At 53.8% G+C, this 19,080-nt stretch overlaps 1 protein-coding gene across 2 annotated transcripts in view; it reads right to left on the reverse strand.

The window, feature by feature from the left end:
- The window catches only part of FOXK1 (forkhead box K1), a 61,910-nt gene extending 43,950 nt beyond the window's left edge, over positions 1–17,960 (reverse strand). For both annotated transcript variants that reach the window (XM_079944378.1, XM_079944377.1), the window contains exon 1: positions 17,317–17,960. In XM_079944378.1, the coding sequence (XP_079800504.1) occupies positions 17,317–17,837 (521 nt within the window). In that variant the 5' untranslated portion in view covers positions 17,838–17,960. The remainder of the gene's footprint in view (positions 1–17,316) is intronic.
- Positions 17,961–19,080: the final 1,120 nt, after the last annotated feature.

Below are 19,080 nucleotides of genomic sequence, written 5' to 3' on the forward strand. Positions count from 1 at the left end.
GGACAGGGGTGATGGCTGCACGACAGTGTGAATGCACTGGACACCCCCGAACTTACGCTTAGTAACGGTGACGATGGTCAACTTGATGCCACGCGATTAGAAGGGTGGCTGGGGCTCTGGAGTAGCTGACGTGGGAGACGAGCGGCCCGGGGTGTCCTGGCCCGGGGTGGCAGGGACACGGGAGAGGTGGGGGCCTCACGGAGTCTCAGGGGCAGGCAGAGCTCGGGACGCCCGCTGAGGAGAAGGAGGCCCAGAGGAGACCGGGGCCTGCGCTGCCCCGACGCGCCCTCCCCACCCGGGGCCCGGCTGACCACCCCTCACTGCATCACCGAGAGACTTCCTTGCGGGCCTCGGTGTCACAGCCCGTGCTCTTCGCGCTGCGTACGGCCGCCAGTGATACCACTGCAAATCTCACGGGCATTTAAGAAACAAACAAAAACAATCTGCTTTAGAAAAATCACATGCGCCGCGCGGATCCAAGCTCATAGATCAAAACGACATCAGGGGAAGTCTTACAAGTTAGCACAACATATAAAACAGGAGGGAGAAGCTGTTCTGTCTTGCGGTCCGTCCTCACGGCCCTACCCGCCCACCCCAGGACGCCACACCAGGCCAGGGGCTCCTGGGACCCAGTGTGACAGCGGGCTGGAGAGAGACGCCATCTCGGGGCCCGGGAAGAAGCGCCCCTGTGGGTGGACGCAGCCGGCCCTGTGCCTGTCCCTCGTAGACGGTGACCGGGGCCGAGGACAGACCCTGGCACATAGAAGGCGCTTGGCAGCTAGAGACAAATCCTCCGGGTTTCACTGGGAAGCGGCGGGCAAAGCCCAGGTCTCCGTGGGGCTGGGGAGTCGGCGAGGAGCTGGCCAGGGTGGGACGGGCCCCCCCGTGCTGCCGGGGCTGCGGCTGGGCCACGGTGCACACGCGCGCCTCCCATGAGAGGCCCGGGAGCCGCGCACCTCACAGCCTGGCACGTAGAAGGAAGGGCGCCTAGGACCCGGGCTGAGGGACGACCAAAGGCTCCAGCCATTGCCCCAGCCTTTTCGCTGACATCTGGACAAGCCCACTGTGGGCTGGATCTCAGCCCGCGGGGCTCAGAAACAAAGAGGACGTTTACTCATAATCCTGTGAGCGAGATGCTTTCAGCGCTGCTGCCGTCAAAAAGGCTCCAAGGGCAGGATCTGAAGCCGCGCTGTCTGAGTACTTCCCTCCCAGGTTATTTTATTAAGTGAGTAGTAGCCGATTTTCCAAACATTTAGATAGCTACTCTCAAAACAAACAAAAAACCACACAATTTCTCTACGATGTCTGGCTTTCTGTATCAGCGACTAGCAGGGTTTTCAGCCTCTGTAACCTTTATCTTACGTGGCTCTCACAAACTCCCTTCTGCAAGTGGAATCATGGGTCAGGTAGTTTCCCCCGTTATCATGGACTGTTCTACAGGCGCTGCATCGCGAAAGATGAGCTGGAAACACGTCCAGATCCTGGAGGGACTTCTCCGAACATCATGGAGCCCCAGTCCCCGGGCCGGGGCTTCCCCCAAATCATGTGGTTTATTACTGGTGCTTTTAGTCTTACCACACAGAATAAAACAACCCTTCCTAACAATGTTCTGGCGCTCAGATGAACAAAACCCACCCGTCTCCTGGGCTCCGGACATTGTGTGTACACTTCCTTGCCACCCCACGACAAGGTCAGGCGACACGGGACGAACCTGTGTAGGCTGAGGACCTGAGCTGGAGGCCGTCGGCTGCCCCTGGGGGCTCCGGGGGCCATCCTCCCCCACCCTCCCCCACCCTCAGAGGCAGCCCGTCACCCAGCCCGCGGGCCATGTCCCGAACGGCCTTCAGGGTTATAAGCCTTTGCCACGGCCGCAGCCAGCACCCCGGTCCTCATGCCTGAGCGTGGCCCCCACGGTCCGTCCCACTGGGTGGCCCTGGCGGTGCCCACATCACTTCTCTCCTCTGAACCTGCAGGGGGGCCCCGAGGCTGTCCGCTCCATCTCTGGCTTCCCCATCAGAGCACCCCACCCTGGTCCCCGAGCCTCTGCCCTGACTCTTCTCCGTCACCAGCTTGTAACTCAGACCTCAGTTAAGATGTCGCTTCCCGGGAAGGCCTGCCACCCACCGTCTCCCCCGCCTCCTGCGGGGCCTTCCTCACTGTGCCCGCATCCCCTGAAGTCTCACCGTCACTCGCTCTCCGTGGTCACAATGTCGCCCTCCTGCTTCCCGGGAGCGGGGAGGCAGTGTGTCCTGCTCGCCCTGCACACCTATCCCCGCAGCGCCTTACACACAGGAGCGCTCCCGAGGAAAGGAAACCAGAGACCTCAGGAACCTAAAGGCCGCTGGGGTGTGGGCAGGGGTTCCGTCCAGGTCCAGCATGGAGACGCGCAGGGGCCCCTAGATCCGGCCGGGAGCTCAGGGGAGGTGGCTGCAGGTGAGCCCGGGGCCCCTGGGATGGGACAGGAGCCGGAGCCAACGGGTCGAAGGGCGGGCAGGGATGCTCCGCCTGAGGCCCGGGAGTGCGCAGGTGCACGGGGGCTGAGAGGCTAGAGCGATGAGAACAGGGGAAGGAATGCCGGGAAGGAGTCCACAGGGCCGGGAAGGGCTGTGGTCAGATGGTGGGGCTGCGAAGACACAGTCAGTTATGTGTCTGACAGACTCACCCACGAAGCAGTCTTTCTACAGCCGTAGAAAACACACACATATATAACGAAGCAGACTGTATGACACGACTTGTGTAAATCACCCCCCCCCCGCCACACACACAACTAAACGAACCATCACTCGCAGATGTCTCTGGGTGTGGAAGGTACGGGTCTCGGGAACTCAGAGGACCCCAATGTCAACCGTAACGTGTCGTTTTTCTTATTTAAAAAAAATATGACAGGACGTGAACAAGGACACGTTACATGATCCTCTACACTTTTCTGTGTTTTTTAAATGCCCTGCAGTACATATGAGTTGTTTCATCAGTTCTGGGCATCCATCTCCAAGTCACAGCTTTTCCTTTGCCAGGTGCCCTGCACCCCAGCTGGTGGGGGACAAACACTGCGGTGACGAGATCCAGCCCACAGTGGGCTTGTCCAGATGTCAGCGACTCCGAGATCAAGGCCCGGCCCTGCCTGTGTCTCAGTGTCCTGCCCGAGTGTGAGCCAGTCCCCGCACCCCGCAGAGGCCACTCAAGCTGATTCCAGGTACCCTGTGCTCTGAGATCCCATCCTCGTCCGGACAAGCAGCTCAGAGAAGCACAAGAACACACACCCTCCTCATTCACTCTGATCGTACAACCTTAGCAGCCGGGAGGCATCCTGGTGGAGCCGAGCCCGTCCCACAGCCCATGCACGAAGGCCGCCCTCTACAGAGCCCCACTAGCGACTGGCGCCTTGGTGAGAGAGCACAGGGCCGGGCCGCCCCAGCACGACGAGGCACGGCAACGGCTTCCCCAGCAACAGGCCAGATCTCACTGCTGACGCCAGACGGCTCACCAAGCAAACACAGTCCCTCTCCTACTTGGTCACAGGGACAGCAGGGACGATGACAACGACGGGGGCTTGTGCCGGGTGTATCTAGCGCCAGGCACTGCGGCGAGGGCTGTGAACACACTGCTTCCAGTTCTCAGGACCCAGGAAGTGGGCAGCGTGCCCATCTTACAGATGAGGAAACGGGAGCTTGAGTGAGGTCACCTGTTCAAGGGCACCCAGCTGGGAGGTATGCCGGCCAGGTCTTTTAAAAGCTAAGCTACTATATAACCTTCAGCCACTTTCTTTGGCCGGCTCAGTTTTGCATTCAGACCTCTGCTGTTTGTGTGTTAATTTTGCCAAGAATTTATGAACTGCCAACTATGGGGCAAACACACTGGTAGGTACCGGGTTTACAGTAACGAACCAGAAGCGCAGCCCTGCTCCCCTGACACTCAGACTGGGCCACCCTGGGGCGCTGGGGGGCGCTGCCCGTGGGACCTCACTCAGAGAAGCGTCGGGAAGGCTGCCTTGAGAAAGTGGATTTCAAGGTCCTACTGTACAGCACAGGGCACTGTATTTGGTATCTTGTAATAACCTATAATGGGAAAGAATCTGAAGAAGAATATATACATATATACACACACACGTGTGTATATGTATGTGTGTGTGTGTGTGTGTGTGTGTACATATATATGTATATATATAAAGCTGAATCACTTTGCTGTACACCTGAAACTAACAGAACTTTGTAAATCAACTATATTTCAATTAAAAAAAAAACCTAATGAAATCTGGGGAAAAGAAGAAAGTGGACCTCAGCAGCAAAGCTCCATTTGCTCTGAACCAGCTTGTAAGCTCTCCTCGTCAGGCGAGAAATGAGAAAGGAGCCCATCATCATGGCGTTTATTTAGCAACACCTGGAGGCTATAGCCCACGGAACAAGACAACAAAAGCCAATGAGATGTGAAATAGTGGAAGAAAGAGACAAAAATAATCATTATGTGCAGATGAAGATTATGACCTAGAAAACACATCTGAAAAGCGAATTTAAAAACTGTTACTAGAAACAGTAAATGTGGCTGTATACGAAATTAACGTTTTATTCCAGTACTGCAAAAATTACTTATTAATTACAAGGAGAAAAACAGTTAACTGTTTGGTGGAGTAGCCTGACAACACCTAAACCAAGTGACCACGTGACCCCATCGAGAAGGCCCCATGTGCCTGGGTGACACCCCCCAGAAGGACACACGACCCCTTCCTAGCATTTCAGCCAAAGATGCTTCACCAGAACCTGATCAGGATGTTGTCAAATTAGACAAACCTAAATTGAAAGACATCCGATAAGATAACTCCTGTGGACACGAGCGGGGCTGAGGGGATGGGCACCTGAGCGCAGCCTCCAGCCTGGATCCGGCCTGGACGGCGCAGGAAACCACGAAGGAGGCCGCCAGACAACTGGCAGAAGTGGCATCTGGGCTGAGGATGTGATAAAGCGTCACAGTCACTGTGACGTTTCCTGAACTCACTGCCAGGACGGCGGTTATGGACGCATCCTTGTTCTGAGGAAATACGTACTGCAGTACGAAGGCAAAAGAGGCCCCTCCTGCCTACCTGTGAGCACTGACCCTTCAGAAAATAACGAGGGAAAAAAGATCCAGCATATTAACCATCCCCTAAAGAAATATATAAAATGCCCAGGGTTCAGCGTAACAAGAAACACGGGGGCTCTGTGTAAAGGGAACCAGGCACACAAAGGTGCTGGCTGTGACGCTGGTGGCCGTGTACGGTGAACGGCACGCTGTGCAAGCTGCCTCAGGCTCTTGTGCCCTGTGGTAGCCGGTCAATGAGTGGGTGCGGCCGTGCACCGAGAAGACTTGACCAACGGGAGCCTGCGGGGTTTGGCTACAACGGAGCGGCTCCAGTCTCCTCGGGGCCAGCCCAAGCCCATCACACGCCCCCGCACAACCTCCCGGCAGGCCTGGGGTAGACACCACTGCCGCCAGAGGCTGAGCTAACCAGGGGGTGGGGACGAGGGGACATGACACCGGACAGTGCCGGCCTGGTTCCCGGCATCGGCACCACTGATCAGAAACCCCTATTCTGTACTCTCCATGAGCAAGCTGTTGGAATGGACCCTTCCACCTGCCTGCAGGCCACACAGGGTCAGGTACATGGGTAAACGCTCAGCTGACGCTTAGCGCCTCCCAAGGGCCAGGTGTGTGCTGGCCCTGCGGACGCAGTGCCACCCTCACGGAACCTCCAGCTCCCCGAGCAGGACAGACACGGACCAGCGCTCTCACGGTACGGCGGCTGACCCCGGGAAGCCCCGAGGGCTTGACGCGCGGGCCCCACGCGGGCACACGGGGCAGCACCACCCGGTCCGAGCAGGCGTCCACGTGGACACGCGACAGGCACACGTCCGCCTGTGAAGGAATTAAAAGTCTGCAAGGACAGAAACGTAAGCACTAGCGTTGAGGAGTTGGACTCGCAGGGGATCCATCCGTAACCAACACGTACCGTAAACCCAGGGCTATGAAGGGCCAGGGAGAGGGTTTTTTTAAATTTCCCTCAAAGCTGCAAATCTGTCTCCATCTTTACCTGCCATTCACAGGGGTCGTGTCTAAGACCCTCTCACTTCCTTCCTCTAGCGTCAAGAACAAGGGCAACAAAGGGAAAAACGGAACCGTCCGTCCGGACTGGGTGCAGACAGGGAAGGGGACCCCTCTGCGGAAGGGCTGCCTGCCCCGCACACAGCCTGACCCCATGGCCGGGACCAGGCCTTCCCATCCCTGCACCTCGAAGCGCACGGCGGAAAGCAAGACTTGTGCCTCGGAGGCGAGCGGGTAAACTGAGGCAGCAGCCACACCCCTGGGCCTGGGCACCCATGGACCTACCACGTCCCCAAGAGCACCCGGGGGCCACGGCACATGCAGGCAGTTTAACTTAAATTAACTGAAAAATGAAATAAAAATTAAAATTCAGGGATTTCCCAGGTGGTCCAGTGGTTAAGACTCGGCGCTTCCACTGTCGGGGGCACAGGTTTGATCCCTGGTCGGGGAACTAAGATCCCATACGCCGCGCGATGCAGCCAAAAAAAAAAAATTAAAAAAAATTAAAATTCTTTGGTCACATTCGCCACATTTCAAGTGTCAACAGCCACGCAGGACCCGGGCTGCCCTGCTGGCCGCTTCTATCATTGCAGGCCGTTCCAGACTCCAGGAGATCCCTGCCCGGCCAACCAAGGGTGGGCAGGCCTGGAAAACCTGCTCACGTCGCAACGCCAGAGAAAAACAGAATTGCTGAGAAAGTTGAACAATCAGTCGAGTCATGCTGCAGGCCAGGAGCTAACAGGGCAGCAAGCGCTCCTGGTCAACATGGAATCAATCAAAGAGCTGGGCACTCCGAAGGGAAGGTGCTTTCCTCCGGCTGCGATGAGTCACTGTTCCCTGCGTCGGGGATGTAACTGCCAAGCAGACCAGATATTTACATCCCCACGGGTGGAGGTGGAGGAGAGCACAAACTTCTGCTGTGCGATCTTCCTTTTCATGTCGCCCCGACGGCTCCAGCCTGTCTGCTCTGTCATCTGCTTTGTCATAAGTATCATCGGATTTCATTCTAACATCCTTTCAAAATCAGCTCCAAAAAGTTACTAAATTTACAAATTATTTTTCACTGAGGAAAGTTCCAGCCAAGACGTCCTGGTAACACACAGGAGGCTCCTTAATTTCCTCAGTAAACTGTATCCAAACCACGCTCGGGAGGGAGGATTTCTGGGCAGGCTTTCTACAGACAACAGCCTGGCCCCGGGAACGTGCGTTCATCGGCGGGGACTCACGCCCAGCTCCCGAGGCTGGTCTCCCCGCAGCTCACCCCGAAACCCAGCGCTGCGGGTTCCCCAGCAAAGGTACACCCGCCACATCAGGTCAGCACCACCCACCTTACATGACGATTGGCACAAAATCCCAACTGAAAGATATACAATCACTTTTTGAATCCTATAGCTGCTCCCCAACCAAACGCAATCTGTGAAACAGAGCAATGCAAGTGGGGGGCGGCAAGGGAGGCATCCCAGCACATTTGATGTTACAACCGTCCGCCTGGAAAACAACAAGCCCCGCTGGTTTTCATGATACAAGTCACAAAAGGCAAAGCTTTTTCAGCACAGACGAAAAATGTGTTTTATCCTATGTGTGATACTGAGTTACTGGGAGGAAGGAAGAGAGAGAGAGAAAAAGACCGATTGGGAAGGGGTAGAATGAGGTTTACCTTTATCAAAAAGGGGCCGAGTTTTTCACAAGTGTGCTCAGAAAGGTTACACAAAAAACCCCAAAAAAGGAATAATGTCCATAAAAGCCCGTTTTGTCACTGACATCCCTTGAGGGCTGAGTCACTCCATGTCCACCCGCTTCACTCTGCTTTTTCCTGGTGGGTCCACACCCACGGCTGAAGGGAAAAAGCAGGGGTGTCATCCAGGAACCCCAGAGCACCCTGCTTGGCTGTGGGAAAATAACAGAAATAACTGACAAGCTGGATAGTTCCACCTGAAATAAGGATTGTAGATACAAAACATACTAAATTTAAGCCAAATTATGCCACCAGATGCTAATAAAGGTCAATGACAAAGTTATGACTTCTTTATTTCTACAAAATGTACTGTCACTCAACTTTTAAAGCAAATTTAAAAAGCAGATTATATCAAAAAGCCTGATCCTTTCATAGATTTCTATTTTCAAAACCATGAGTTGTGGGACTTCCCTGGTGGCGCAGTGGTTAAGAATCCGCCTGCCAGTGCAGGGGACACAGGTTCGAGCCCTGTCGAGCCCTGGGAAGATCCCACATGCCGCGGAGCAGCTAAGCCCAGGTGCCAAAACTACTGAGCCTGTGCTCTAGAGCCTGCAAGCCACAACTACTGAAGCCCGCGCACCTAGAGCCCGTGCTCTGCAACGAGAAGCCACTGCAATGATAAGCCCGCGCACCACAACAAAGAGTAGCCCCCGCTCGCCGCAACTAGAGAAAGCCTGCACACAGCAACGAAGATCCAACACAGCCAAAAATAAACAAATAAATAAATACATTTAAAAAAATGAGTTGTTGGGTTCAAGGGGATCAATTTAACTACCAATCGAAGATAAAACATTTGTGTAGTAAGATACATGGACATTAGATCTACATAATTCAATCCGTATTTTTCTCAATGACCAATGCAAGAGGTTACAAATTCACACATGGGTAAAAGATTTATTCAAAATGCAAGAGAAAGCAACGGATTTCACGGAGCTTCACCAAAACTCCACTGATGAGGTTTCAGATTCCATCCTGCAATTAACGTTTAAGAAACTACTACTGTCCAGTTCTGGAGAGGCATCGAAGAGCATCCACAATTTCCTGAAAGGCTACCACCACACTCCTCCCTTTCCCGGCTACATACTTCTGTCAGGCTGGATTTTCTTCATATACTTCACTGAAACCATGTATCACAACAGACTAAGAGCAGAGGCAGCTATAAAATTCAGCTGTCTTCTATCAAGGCAGACATGAAAGACATACCAAAAAATGAATACCCCTATCCTAACTTCTTTTGTTTGAAGTACAAAATAGACTGAGCTATTTTTTCATAAAAACTTATTTTTGAAATAGGCTTATTATTGCTATTTTTGAATAGATTAATATATAGAGTTTAATTTCTCAGTTCTAATTTCGAATGTGGTAAGTGTAACAGACAAATCCCACATAAACAAAAGCTCTCTGGGTTCCCCAGTAATGTGTGAGGGCCCCAAACCCTGAGAGTGGATGGACTAAGTAGAGGTACGGGATGCCCAGAGGCACCTTTGCCCAAAGGCAGCCGCGCACCTTGAAACGCAGGTGGCAGGTGAAGGGAAGGCCTGCAGAAGCGCTGGGACCTCTGCTAAGGGATGAACGCCAGCAGCCGTGGGCAGCAGGGTGGTCAGAGCTCAGCTCTACACACACACATCAGGGGAAACGAATGGTTAAACACGTCACGGATGACTAAGGGCAAAAGTTCCTTCTTAACCAAGTCATGGACAAACTGTCCAGACTGAAAATCGTTCTCAGGAGAGAGAAGCCACCTTTCGCAAGCAGCTCAGGATTTAGCGCCGGAACCGTCAGGTCTAAGGGAGGCAAGCCCCGCGCTGGCTCACCCCCATCGCACCCAGGGAAAGAAAGCCTGTGATGTCCACCTCAGGGGTGCGGCCACAGCCCGTCACCACCAAACCAGCCGGGACGCCTAGAGCGCAGCCGCTCTGCAGAGCCCTGGACAACACCCAGCATGCCTCCCTGGCTTCCCTTTACACGGTCATGAAACACGTGCACACAGGCAGATTACATTTTTCTTTCTTTTTAGATCAACTGGCAACATCTTACCAGAAAACTAGAAACTCGTGAAAAGCGACAGCAGCAATGAAAATTAACTACAAAATCTCCTAACAAGTCACAATGCAAGGGCCTATTTTCCAGGAAATCAAAGTAAAAGCAAGTTATAAAATCCTCTCATTTTAATATGAAATCCTTTAAATATTCGTTAATTATGGAAACGAGGCATCACTGTAATTCCAGTTGTCATTAATTTAGCACGCTTATCTCCTGACATTCACAAGATGCAAAAACAGCAAACAGTAAATTACCGTATCTCCAAATCAAATGCTTTCAGTTCAGCACATAATTTTAGACATGGCTGTGTCTTTTTCCAAAGTACTATGAACACCCTTAAAACTCTACTCAAGGGCTTCCCTGGTGGCGCAGTGGTTGAGAGTCCGCCTGCCGATGCAGGGGACACGGGTTCGTGCCCCGGTCCGGGAAGATCCCATGTGCCGCGGAGCGGCTGGGCCCGTGAGCCATGGCCGCTGAGCCTGCACGTCCAGAGCCTCTCCTGCGTACCGCAAAAAACAAAACAAAACAAAAAAAACTCTACTCAATACCCTTTTAGCACCTACCAATTCCATTCCTTCATCGATGACAAAGGCTTTAATAAGTTTATTATAAACTCAACACATACTACACGACAAATACCATCCTTCTCATAGACCGATTTTTTAAATACTATAGAAACTTTCTTATATGGGTGATAAGCCCAAAAAACTCAGTGTGAACTCAACACTAGAACATAGATTTAATGTACTAGCTCCCAATTTGCTACACTCCTATAAACCTTTTTTTTAATTAAAAAAATTCTTTTTTATTTTTTAATAGACCTTTATTGGAGTATAATTGCTTCACAATACTGTGTTAGTTTCTGTTGTGCAGCAAAGTGAATCAGCCATATGCACACACATGGCCCCAGATCCCCTCCCTCTGGAGCCTCCCTCCCACCCTCCCTCCCACCCCTCTAGGTCATCGCAAAGCACCCAGCCGATCTCCCTGTGCTGTGCTGCTGCTTCCCACCAGCCAACTATTTTACATTCAGTAGTGTGTATATGTCCATGCTCCTCTCACTTCACCCCAGCTTCACCCTCCCACCCAGTGTCCTCAAGTCTGTTCTCTATATCGACCTCTTTATTCCTGCCCTGCAACTAGGTTCATCAGTACCATTTTTTTTTTTTTTAGATTCCATATATATGCGTTAGCATACAGTATTTGTTTTTCTCTTTCTGACTTACTTCTCTGTGTATGACAGATTCTAGGTCCATCCACCTCACTACAAATAACTCAATTTCATTTCTTTTTATGGCTGAGCAATATTCCATTGTATATATGTGCCACATCTTCTTTATCCATTCATCTGTCGATGGACACTTAGGTTGCTTCCATGTCCTGGCTGTTGTAAATAGAGCTGCAATGAACACTGTGGTACATGACTCTTTTCTTTTTTTCGGTACGCGGGCCTCTCACTGTTGTGGCCTCTCCCGTTGCGGAGCACAGGCTCAGCGGCCATGGCTCACGGGCCCAGCCGCTCCGCAGCATGTGGGATCTTCCCGGACCGGGGCACGAACCCGTGTCCCTTGCATCGGCAGGCGGACTCTCAGCCGCCGCGCCACCAGGGAAGCCCACCATGACTCTTCTTGAGTTATAGTTTTCTCAGGGTATATGCCCAGTAGTGGGATTGCTGGTCCTACGGTAGTTCTATTTTTAATTTTTTTAAGGAACCTCCATACTGCTCTCCATAGTGGATTTATCAATTTACATTCCCACCAACAGTGCAGGAAGGTTCCCTTTTCACCACACCCTTTCCAGCATTTATTGTTTGTAGATTTTTTGATAATGACCATTCTGACCGTCGTGAGGTGATATACCTCACTGTAGTTTTGACTTGCATTTCTCTAATAATTAGTGATGTTGGCACCTTCCCATGTGCCTCCTGGCCATCTGTATGTCTTCCTGGGTGAAATATAAACCTTCTTAAAGAAAGTCTTTAACAAGACACAGTCTAACTTTGAACAAATACACGTGACACACAGTAACCGCCAACTAGCAAGAACAGCAGAAGACAGCTTTTACTTAGAGAAAATGCCACATTTCGCATTTTGACCACACCATCCAGATGCGGCCTAAGTCTAAAACTCTGTTCCCGCCACGGCACGTTCCCCGCACCCCTGACCCCCCAGCTCCATTCTGTGTGGTTATCATCCCTCCAGCTTCCAGACGCACTGTCTCTTCTACCCCGTCGCTAGATCAGAACGTTCTTCCATCAGACGGTCTTTCGGCTGAATCTCTTCCTCGCCAGACCCCGGGCCACCCTCCCGCAGGTCCTGCCGGGTCAGGCCTGAATGACCGGCTGGCTCCGTGGCCCTCCCAGCTCCGAGCAGGCCCACACATGCCACTGCCCCCTGGTCACCGCTCTCCTCTCCACGTGGAAACACAGCTGGCACGATCTCGGTCTCTACATCTTCAGCCACTGGCAACAGACTGATCCGATGCCCTCTCTTGCCCCAAGCGCACCCCCAGCTCAGCACACAGATACACTCCTGAACCAACCACCCAGGAAGAAGGCTTCGGGTCACGGAAGGACCCCGTAGCGCCCAGCAGACTGGGGAGGCACAGTGAGGAGGGTGGGGGAGAAAAGGAACACTGCTGCTGTTTCTGGGACGCTGGGCCCTGAGGCATTCGGCAGACACCTGCTGCCTTCACTAAGTCTGGGGCATTTTCCAGTTAATTTCAATATAATCTCAATCTGAGAACTACTGTAAAATGGTTAGTAACAAATTCGATATTCTTCACATGACCAGTTGGAACAGCAATGAGAAACTGTGTCCTGTATGTTTTCATGAGGCCTAAACAATTATTTATGTAGTAAAATGCCTTGGTGGTTACTGTTAATTACTTTTATTAACAGTGCGCGTGCGGAGGCCGTGATCCGTAACACCTGCCGTTCAAAACATGCCTTTCAGAGGGCAGAAATGAGTGACAAGAGTGCAGGTGAGGGCTCCCCTGGTGGCGCAGTGGTTGAGAGTCTGCCTGCTGATGCAGGGGACGCGGGTTCGTGCCCCGATCCGGGAAGATCCCACATGCCGCGGAGCGGCTGGGCCCGTGAGCCATGGCCGCTGAGCCTGCGCGTCCGGAGCCTGTGCTCCGCAACGGGAGAGGCCACAACAGGGAGAGACCCGTGTACTGCAAAAAAAAAAAAAAAAAAAAGAGTGCAGGTGATAATAGATTTACGGATATAGGCAGTGCCCATCAAAAGCTGCCACGGGGACAAACAGACGGGCCTGCTTCCTGACAGACCGACGCACCACTGCCTGTGCGGCAGTTCCAGCAAAACACATCGAACCCGAGTCTGATCAAATCTCCACGTCCGACAACCTAATTTACAGGAACGACAGGGGAGAGGACGCAGTAAATGGACACCACGGGAATCCAATCTGTAAAAAGAGACCGTGGGGGCTTTCCTGGTGGCACAGTGGTTGACAGTCCGCCTGCCGATGCAGGGGACACGGGTTCGTGCCCCGGTCCAGGAAGATCCCATATGCCGCGGAGCGGCTGGGCCCGTGAGCCATGGCCGCTGAGCCTGCGCTTCCGGAGCCTGTACTCCTCAATGGGAGAGGCCACAACAGTGAGAGGCCCGCGTGCCGCAAAAAAAAAAAAAAAAAAAAAAGACCGTGGGAGGAGCTTCCCTGGTGGCGCAGTGGTTGAGAGTCTGCCTGCTAATGCAGGGGACACGGGTTCGAGCCCTGGTCTGGGAGGATCCCACATGCCGCGGGGCAACTAGGCCCGTGAGCCACAACTACTGAGCCTGCGCGTCTGCAGCCTGTGCTCCGCAACAAGAGAGGCCGCGACAGTGAGAGGCCCGCGCATCGCGATGAAGAGTGGCCCCTGCTTGCCGCAACTAGAGAAAGCCCTCGCACAGAAACGAAGACCCAACACAGCAAAAATAAGTAAATTAATTAATAAACTCCTACCCCCAACATCTTCTAAAAAAAAAAAGTCCTGGTGTAGGTAATGGCCAAAAGAATTCAGAACACGGCAAATTAAAAAAAAAGAGACCGTGGGAAAGTGTACGGGACAAATGACCCTGTCTCTTCATTGAGAAAAGAAAAAAAAAAAGAGTGAGATGAAGCCTATAGATTGAGAGAGATGTGAGAGATATGCCAACCAATCATAGTGTCTGGACCTGATTTGGTTCCTGATTAAACAAACACACTGCAAGAAAAGAAAAAAACAAATTCATGAGATGGTAAGGGAAATCCACATTCATTGGAAGTTTGATGATAGTAAGAAATTGTTATCAACTTTCTAGGTGTGATAAGGACATTGTGGTTAGGTTTTAAAAAGGGAATCTTTACCTTTTACTGAAATATTTACAGATGGAGTGATAGGACATTTGTGATTTTCTTCCAAATACCTGGGGGTCGGGGGTGGGGGTGGGGACGAAGATGAAACAAGCTTGGCCACAACATGGTAGCTGTAGAGGCTGGGTGATGGGCACGTGGAACTCACTCCTGTTTTTATGCTTGAAACTTTCTGTAATCATTAGTGTTGAAAAGAAAAAAAAGAGCCATGCTCATCCCAGAAAATTTGGGACACAAAGAAAAGTAAAAAGAAGAAAAGAATCACATACATCTTACCACTCACAGAAACCACCACAAACAGAAGTCTAGTTTTTACTGTAATTATTCATGTAGTCCATGCTCATTTTATAATAGTATCAGGAAAGAAGGTTGGAAGAAAGAAAGGAAGAGCAAGTACAAGGCTGTGCATGGGTCTTTTTCCTGTAGTTCACAGATTACATCTAATTCAAACTCCAAATCTGCTGGTATCAAGACCTACAGTCCCACACACGAACCATGTCCACCCGCAGACCCAGGAAGGCCTGCTGACCACCCACCTCGGAAACCCACTAAGTTGGCGACACTGCTTCTCCTCTGGGGAAGCTGCATATTCACTCGTGGATTTTTCATTCAACAAACATTAACTCCTCTGTGCGCACCTACCGCCAGCCAGCTCCTGTGCTGTGTCTCCACTTAAAGATAAAAAGTGCCCAGCCCAGCCCTGGGGAACGAGGGCCGGAGAATCGCACAGCAGGGGCTACACCAGGACCTGCTGCACCTCCCTCTGCATGCACCCACAGTCATGGATCAAGGTCAGCTCTAAGTTGTGTCATGTGGAATTTTTTCCCTACCAGTAATTTCAAAATTATTTCATTTTAGTTTTGGAAAAATTTACTTGTAGTCACAAGTGTGGGTGGACTCTGGGGCTCCTCTCCGCCTCGTGCTTCCCTGAGTCCGGCGTGGAAAGGGAGGGGCGGCGTGGGGAGCCGTGCCCTGGGGGCACTGGAGGGGGGCTGCGGCCTCACAGGGCAGGAAAGGGTGAAACGCTACAACACAAGGAAGAGCTCCAAGCCTCAGGCAGCTGTAGCCACAAAATGCACACAACCAAATTCCAACACGGATAAGAGCTCTGAATTTATGGTGGAGAAAGTCACAGCTTCGAAGACTCATGGCAAAACTGTGCACCAACGCCTGAGAGGAAACAGACAATAACTGCTACCGTTCTTTGAAAGTCAGCACTGAATCTCCCATTTCGAGGTGACGAGAACGTACACGTCCAACTTCCTTCCTCTGAATTCATTAGCATTTCTTGATTACTCTCCACGTGGTGGGCCAAAGCACCCTGATCTAATTCTAAAAAGCAGCTTCCAACAGCCTGTCCTACAGATGCTACCACCTACAGGCTTAGTTTTCTCAAATAAAAAGAACATAAAACCGCTCGGACTGCTAACATGTTTGTCCACGGGCTTTGACGGTTTCAGAAGCAAACTGCCCTCTGCCGGGAGGGCAGACACGGACATCCACGTGGTGTTTCTCCACCAGCATGTTTCTCCTGTTCCCGTAAATTCTCCAGCACCGCCTGCGCCGCTGTTGCTCAGAGCACCACTGAACTTGAACCCAGCCAGACGCGCACCGTGGGCAAAGCCCCAGCCAGAGGGCAGGGGACATCTGGGCTGCTGGCTACACGGGCTAGGAAGGCAGCATGAACACCAACCACGTTTCATAAACAAGGGACTCGGTACTCGCACGTGATCTGAGGACTCCTCGGGCTGAAATGTCCTACCCTTGAGTTAGAGAAAAGACTAGTGCATTCGAGACTCGGTAAGCTGGGGCCTCTTCGGGGCTGCACCCTCTCAACAGCGAGGCAGGGAACTGTGAAAACAAGGTTGCTGGATGGATGCCCTTACAGAACCTGAATTATAAAAAGAGGCCTGAGCAGAACGGGCCTCTGAGAGCCACCAGGCAGGGCGGGGAAGGGCAGGGAGGGGAAGGCGCTGTTTACCTGTCACTTTCTCACTGTGAGGGACTGGACCCAGAATGCATTTAAGGGCCCAGAAATGGAGAGAGCGTGTAGGTCACAGAAAAGGCAGAACAGAGTAACAGCAACCATGGGATAAAACAACTCTGTCATTCACCAAGTCCTGATTTTACAGAAACACACACACACCTTTCACGTTTGGAAAACAAAGTCTGTATACGCCCCCCCCCCCCCCACTCACGCCCCGAACACCAGTGAGTCATCGTTGATGTTGAAAAGTATTCAGTACAATACTTACAACCAAACGTGCCAATACGCTCGAAAGGGGAGATGGTTACAGAAACAGGCAATCACCCCGGCAAAAACTCCCTGGACCCGGGGTGCTTATAAAAGCGAGAGTAATTAGTCAGAGACAACTCTGGAACCCAAGCACGCTGAGGAAATATAAACACTGCTGAGGAGTTAGAAGCAACTACTACACAGAAAAAGAAAGTGCCTAAGGACCGCACGAGTAACCAAACAGGCTTTCTCCTGATCAAAAGATCTCCGGAAAGCAAGATCTCCTGGGGCAGAGCAGCTGCCCCGGGAACCGGAAGAGCCCGGGAACGCGAGGATGTTGCTGAAGCACCGTGGGGCATCCGCGGCCTGTCCCCAAGCGCGCCGGGTCCCCCTCTCCTTGCCCTGCCTCCCCGCCCGGCCTCTTCCCCTCCTGCCCAGGAACCCCAACTGTGCGGCGACCCCAGACCTGCGTCCTCAGGTCCACTGAGGAGAGGGCACTTCCTGTCCCGACCCCAGCCCACTCTCCGGCCGTCCCCTCCCGGCCCAAGTTCACAGCTGGCCCCTATGGCCGGGGGCTCGGGCCTTCCGGGGGCACTGCCGCTGCCCCCAGGGACCCCGCACCTCCCGGAGCGACACCGCCTGACGCCAACCCTTCTCCTCGGGAGTGCGTTTGGCGCCGACCCGGGTCCAAACAGGGTGGCGAGGAGAGGGCGACCCTGGTGCCCAGCTTGGGGAGGGGCAAGGGCGACCCTCGGGGCCCGGTCCTCGGGGCTCCCGGGGCCGTCCCCGGGGGTCGGGTTGATCTCGGGCCCAGGCCTGGCGGGGGGCGGGGCGGGGGTGACCCGGGGCCCGGGCCGGGCGGGGGCCGCGGCACTCACTGTTTGGGCAGCTGCAGGGCGGGCGCGCCGCGACGCTGGAAGGCCCCGTCCACGAAGACGCCGTTCTTGCCGAGGCACCGCAGGTAGAAGTGCGGCTCCTGGAAGCTGAGCTGCAGGTGGCGTCGCGAAATGAAGCTGGACAGGCCCATGCTCAGGTCCACCGAGCCCTGCGACGAGTTGCGACCGATGGTGACGCTGGGCTGCCGCATGAGAAACTCGAACTCGCGGCCCTCCAGGCGCGCCAGCGCGGGCCCGGGGCTCCGGCGCACCGAGGCGGCCGCCGCGGCCACCAGGGCCTCGCCCGCCGCGCCCCCCGCGCCCCCGGCGATCGAGCCCGGCGGCGGCGGGGGCGGGGGCGGGGGCTGTGCGGGCGGCGGCGGCGACGGCGCGGCCGGCCCGGGCGCGGGGGCGGCGGCGGCGGGGAAGGCGGCGGCGGCGGCGGCGCAAAGCACGGGGCTGCAGGGCGCCGAGCGCAGCGCCAGCAGGGCGCGGGCCCCGCTGTCCTCGCCGACTTCGGCCATGTTCGCACAGCTCCAAGCGGCCTCCGGCGGCGGCGCGGCGCAGGGGGCGGGGCTCCGCGGGGCGCGGCGGGCGCGGGATCCCGGTCCGGATCGCGGCGGAGCGGAGCCTGCGGGCCGCGCTCCCCGCCCGCCGGTGCTCGCGGGGGCGCGCGGGGCGGGGTGGGGGACGGTGTCCGCGCCCGGCCAGCCTCGCCGGTCCCCGGGTAGCGCCTCGCCCACCGCCCCCGGCCGTGGGCTGTCCCTTCCTCCGTCCTGGGACTGGGGTGGGGAACCCCCGAAAAAGTCTCCCTGGAAAGTTTTGATCCTGGGTCACTCACTGGAGAAGGGACAACTGACATCAGCAGTCTCCGGGGCCCTAGTGGCTCCATCCGCCAACCCTAAAGTGCGGTACTTAGGCACCAAGTTTAAGGGGTTTCGAGCTGTAACTGAAGTTTGCCTAAAGATGCTTGCGATCCCTGATGCCCTGTGTTCCTTTTTGGAGTCATACATTCACTCAACAAGTATCTAGACAAGTATCCTGGGTCCCATACTAGGGCCCGGTGCAGTCGCCTCCGGCCCTTTACACCTCTTACAGTCTCATGGGGGAAGGCAGACGCCTGCAGAGGAGTCTTCTGTGAAAACGCAGAATTGGCCACCTTAGGCATCCCTCAGATCCCGCAATGCTTCATGCATTCCTAATTCAGCCAGGGCCCCTACAAGAAGGTGGTAGTGTCTGCACACTGGCATCATTTAACAATTATTGAGCGGGAGAAAACAGACCCTCCCTGGTAGAGCTCACGGTGCACTGGGAGATGCGGACAGGAATCAAGTAACATTCTAATAAATACATACAAAATTACGGCTGTCTCAAGTCCCGTGAGGCATTGTTGCCCAGTGACATGTGTAGGGAGTGTGGCTAGGGTGGGAAGCTTGTCTTCGTACCCACTGTCCAGCCTGGGGCTGCAACAGATATTAGCTCAACTGTCACATGGTTGAATATATAGGTACAAACAGAATCAGTGCTTGGGGGGCAAGTAAGAGACATTTTTACAAGAAGCTGTAACGGGAGAACCTACTTGAAGGTGGAGGCAGACAAAAACGGGGTCAGGGATCTCTTCCCTAAGGAGTGATACTTGAACGGAAGTCCAGCGATGATTAGGAGTGGGGGTTGGAGTCCGGGGATGGCATTCCAGCCAAGGAACAGCACGTGCTAAGGAACGGAGCATGGTGCCTTCCCAGGATTGACAGGTGGAAAAGAGACAGT

This window comes from Stenella coeruleoalba, assembly GCF_951394435.1.
Source record: "Stenella coeruleoalba genome assembly, chromosome: 15".
Classification (NCBI taxonomy): domain Eukaryota; kingdom Metazoa; phylum Chordata; class Mammalia; order Artiodactyla; family Delphinidae; genus Stenella; species Stenella coeruleoalba.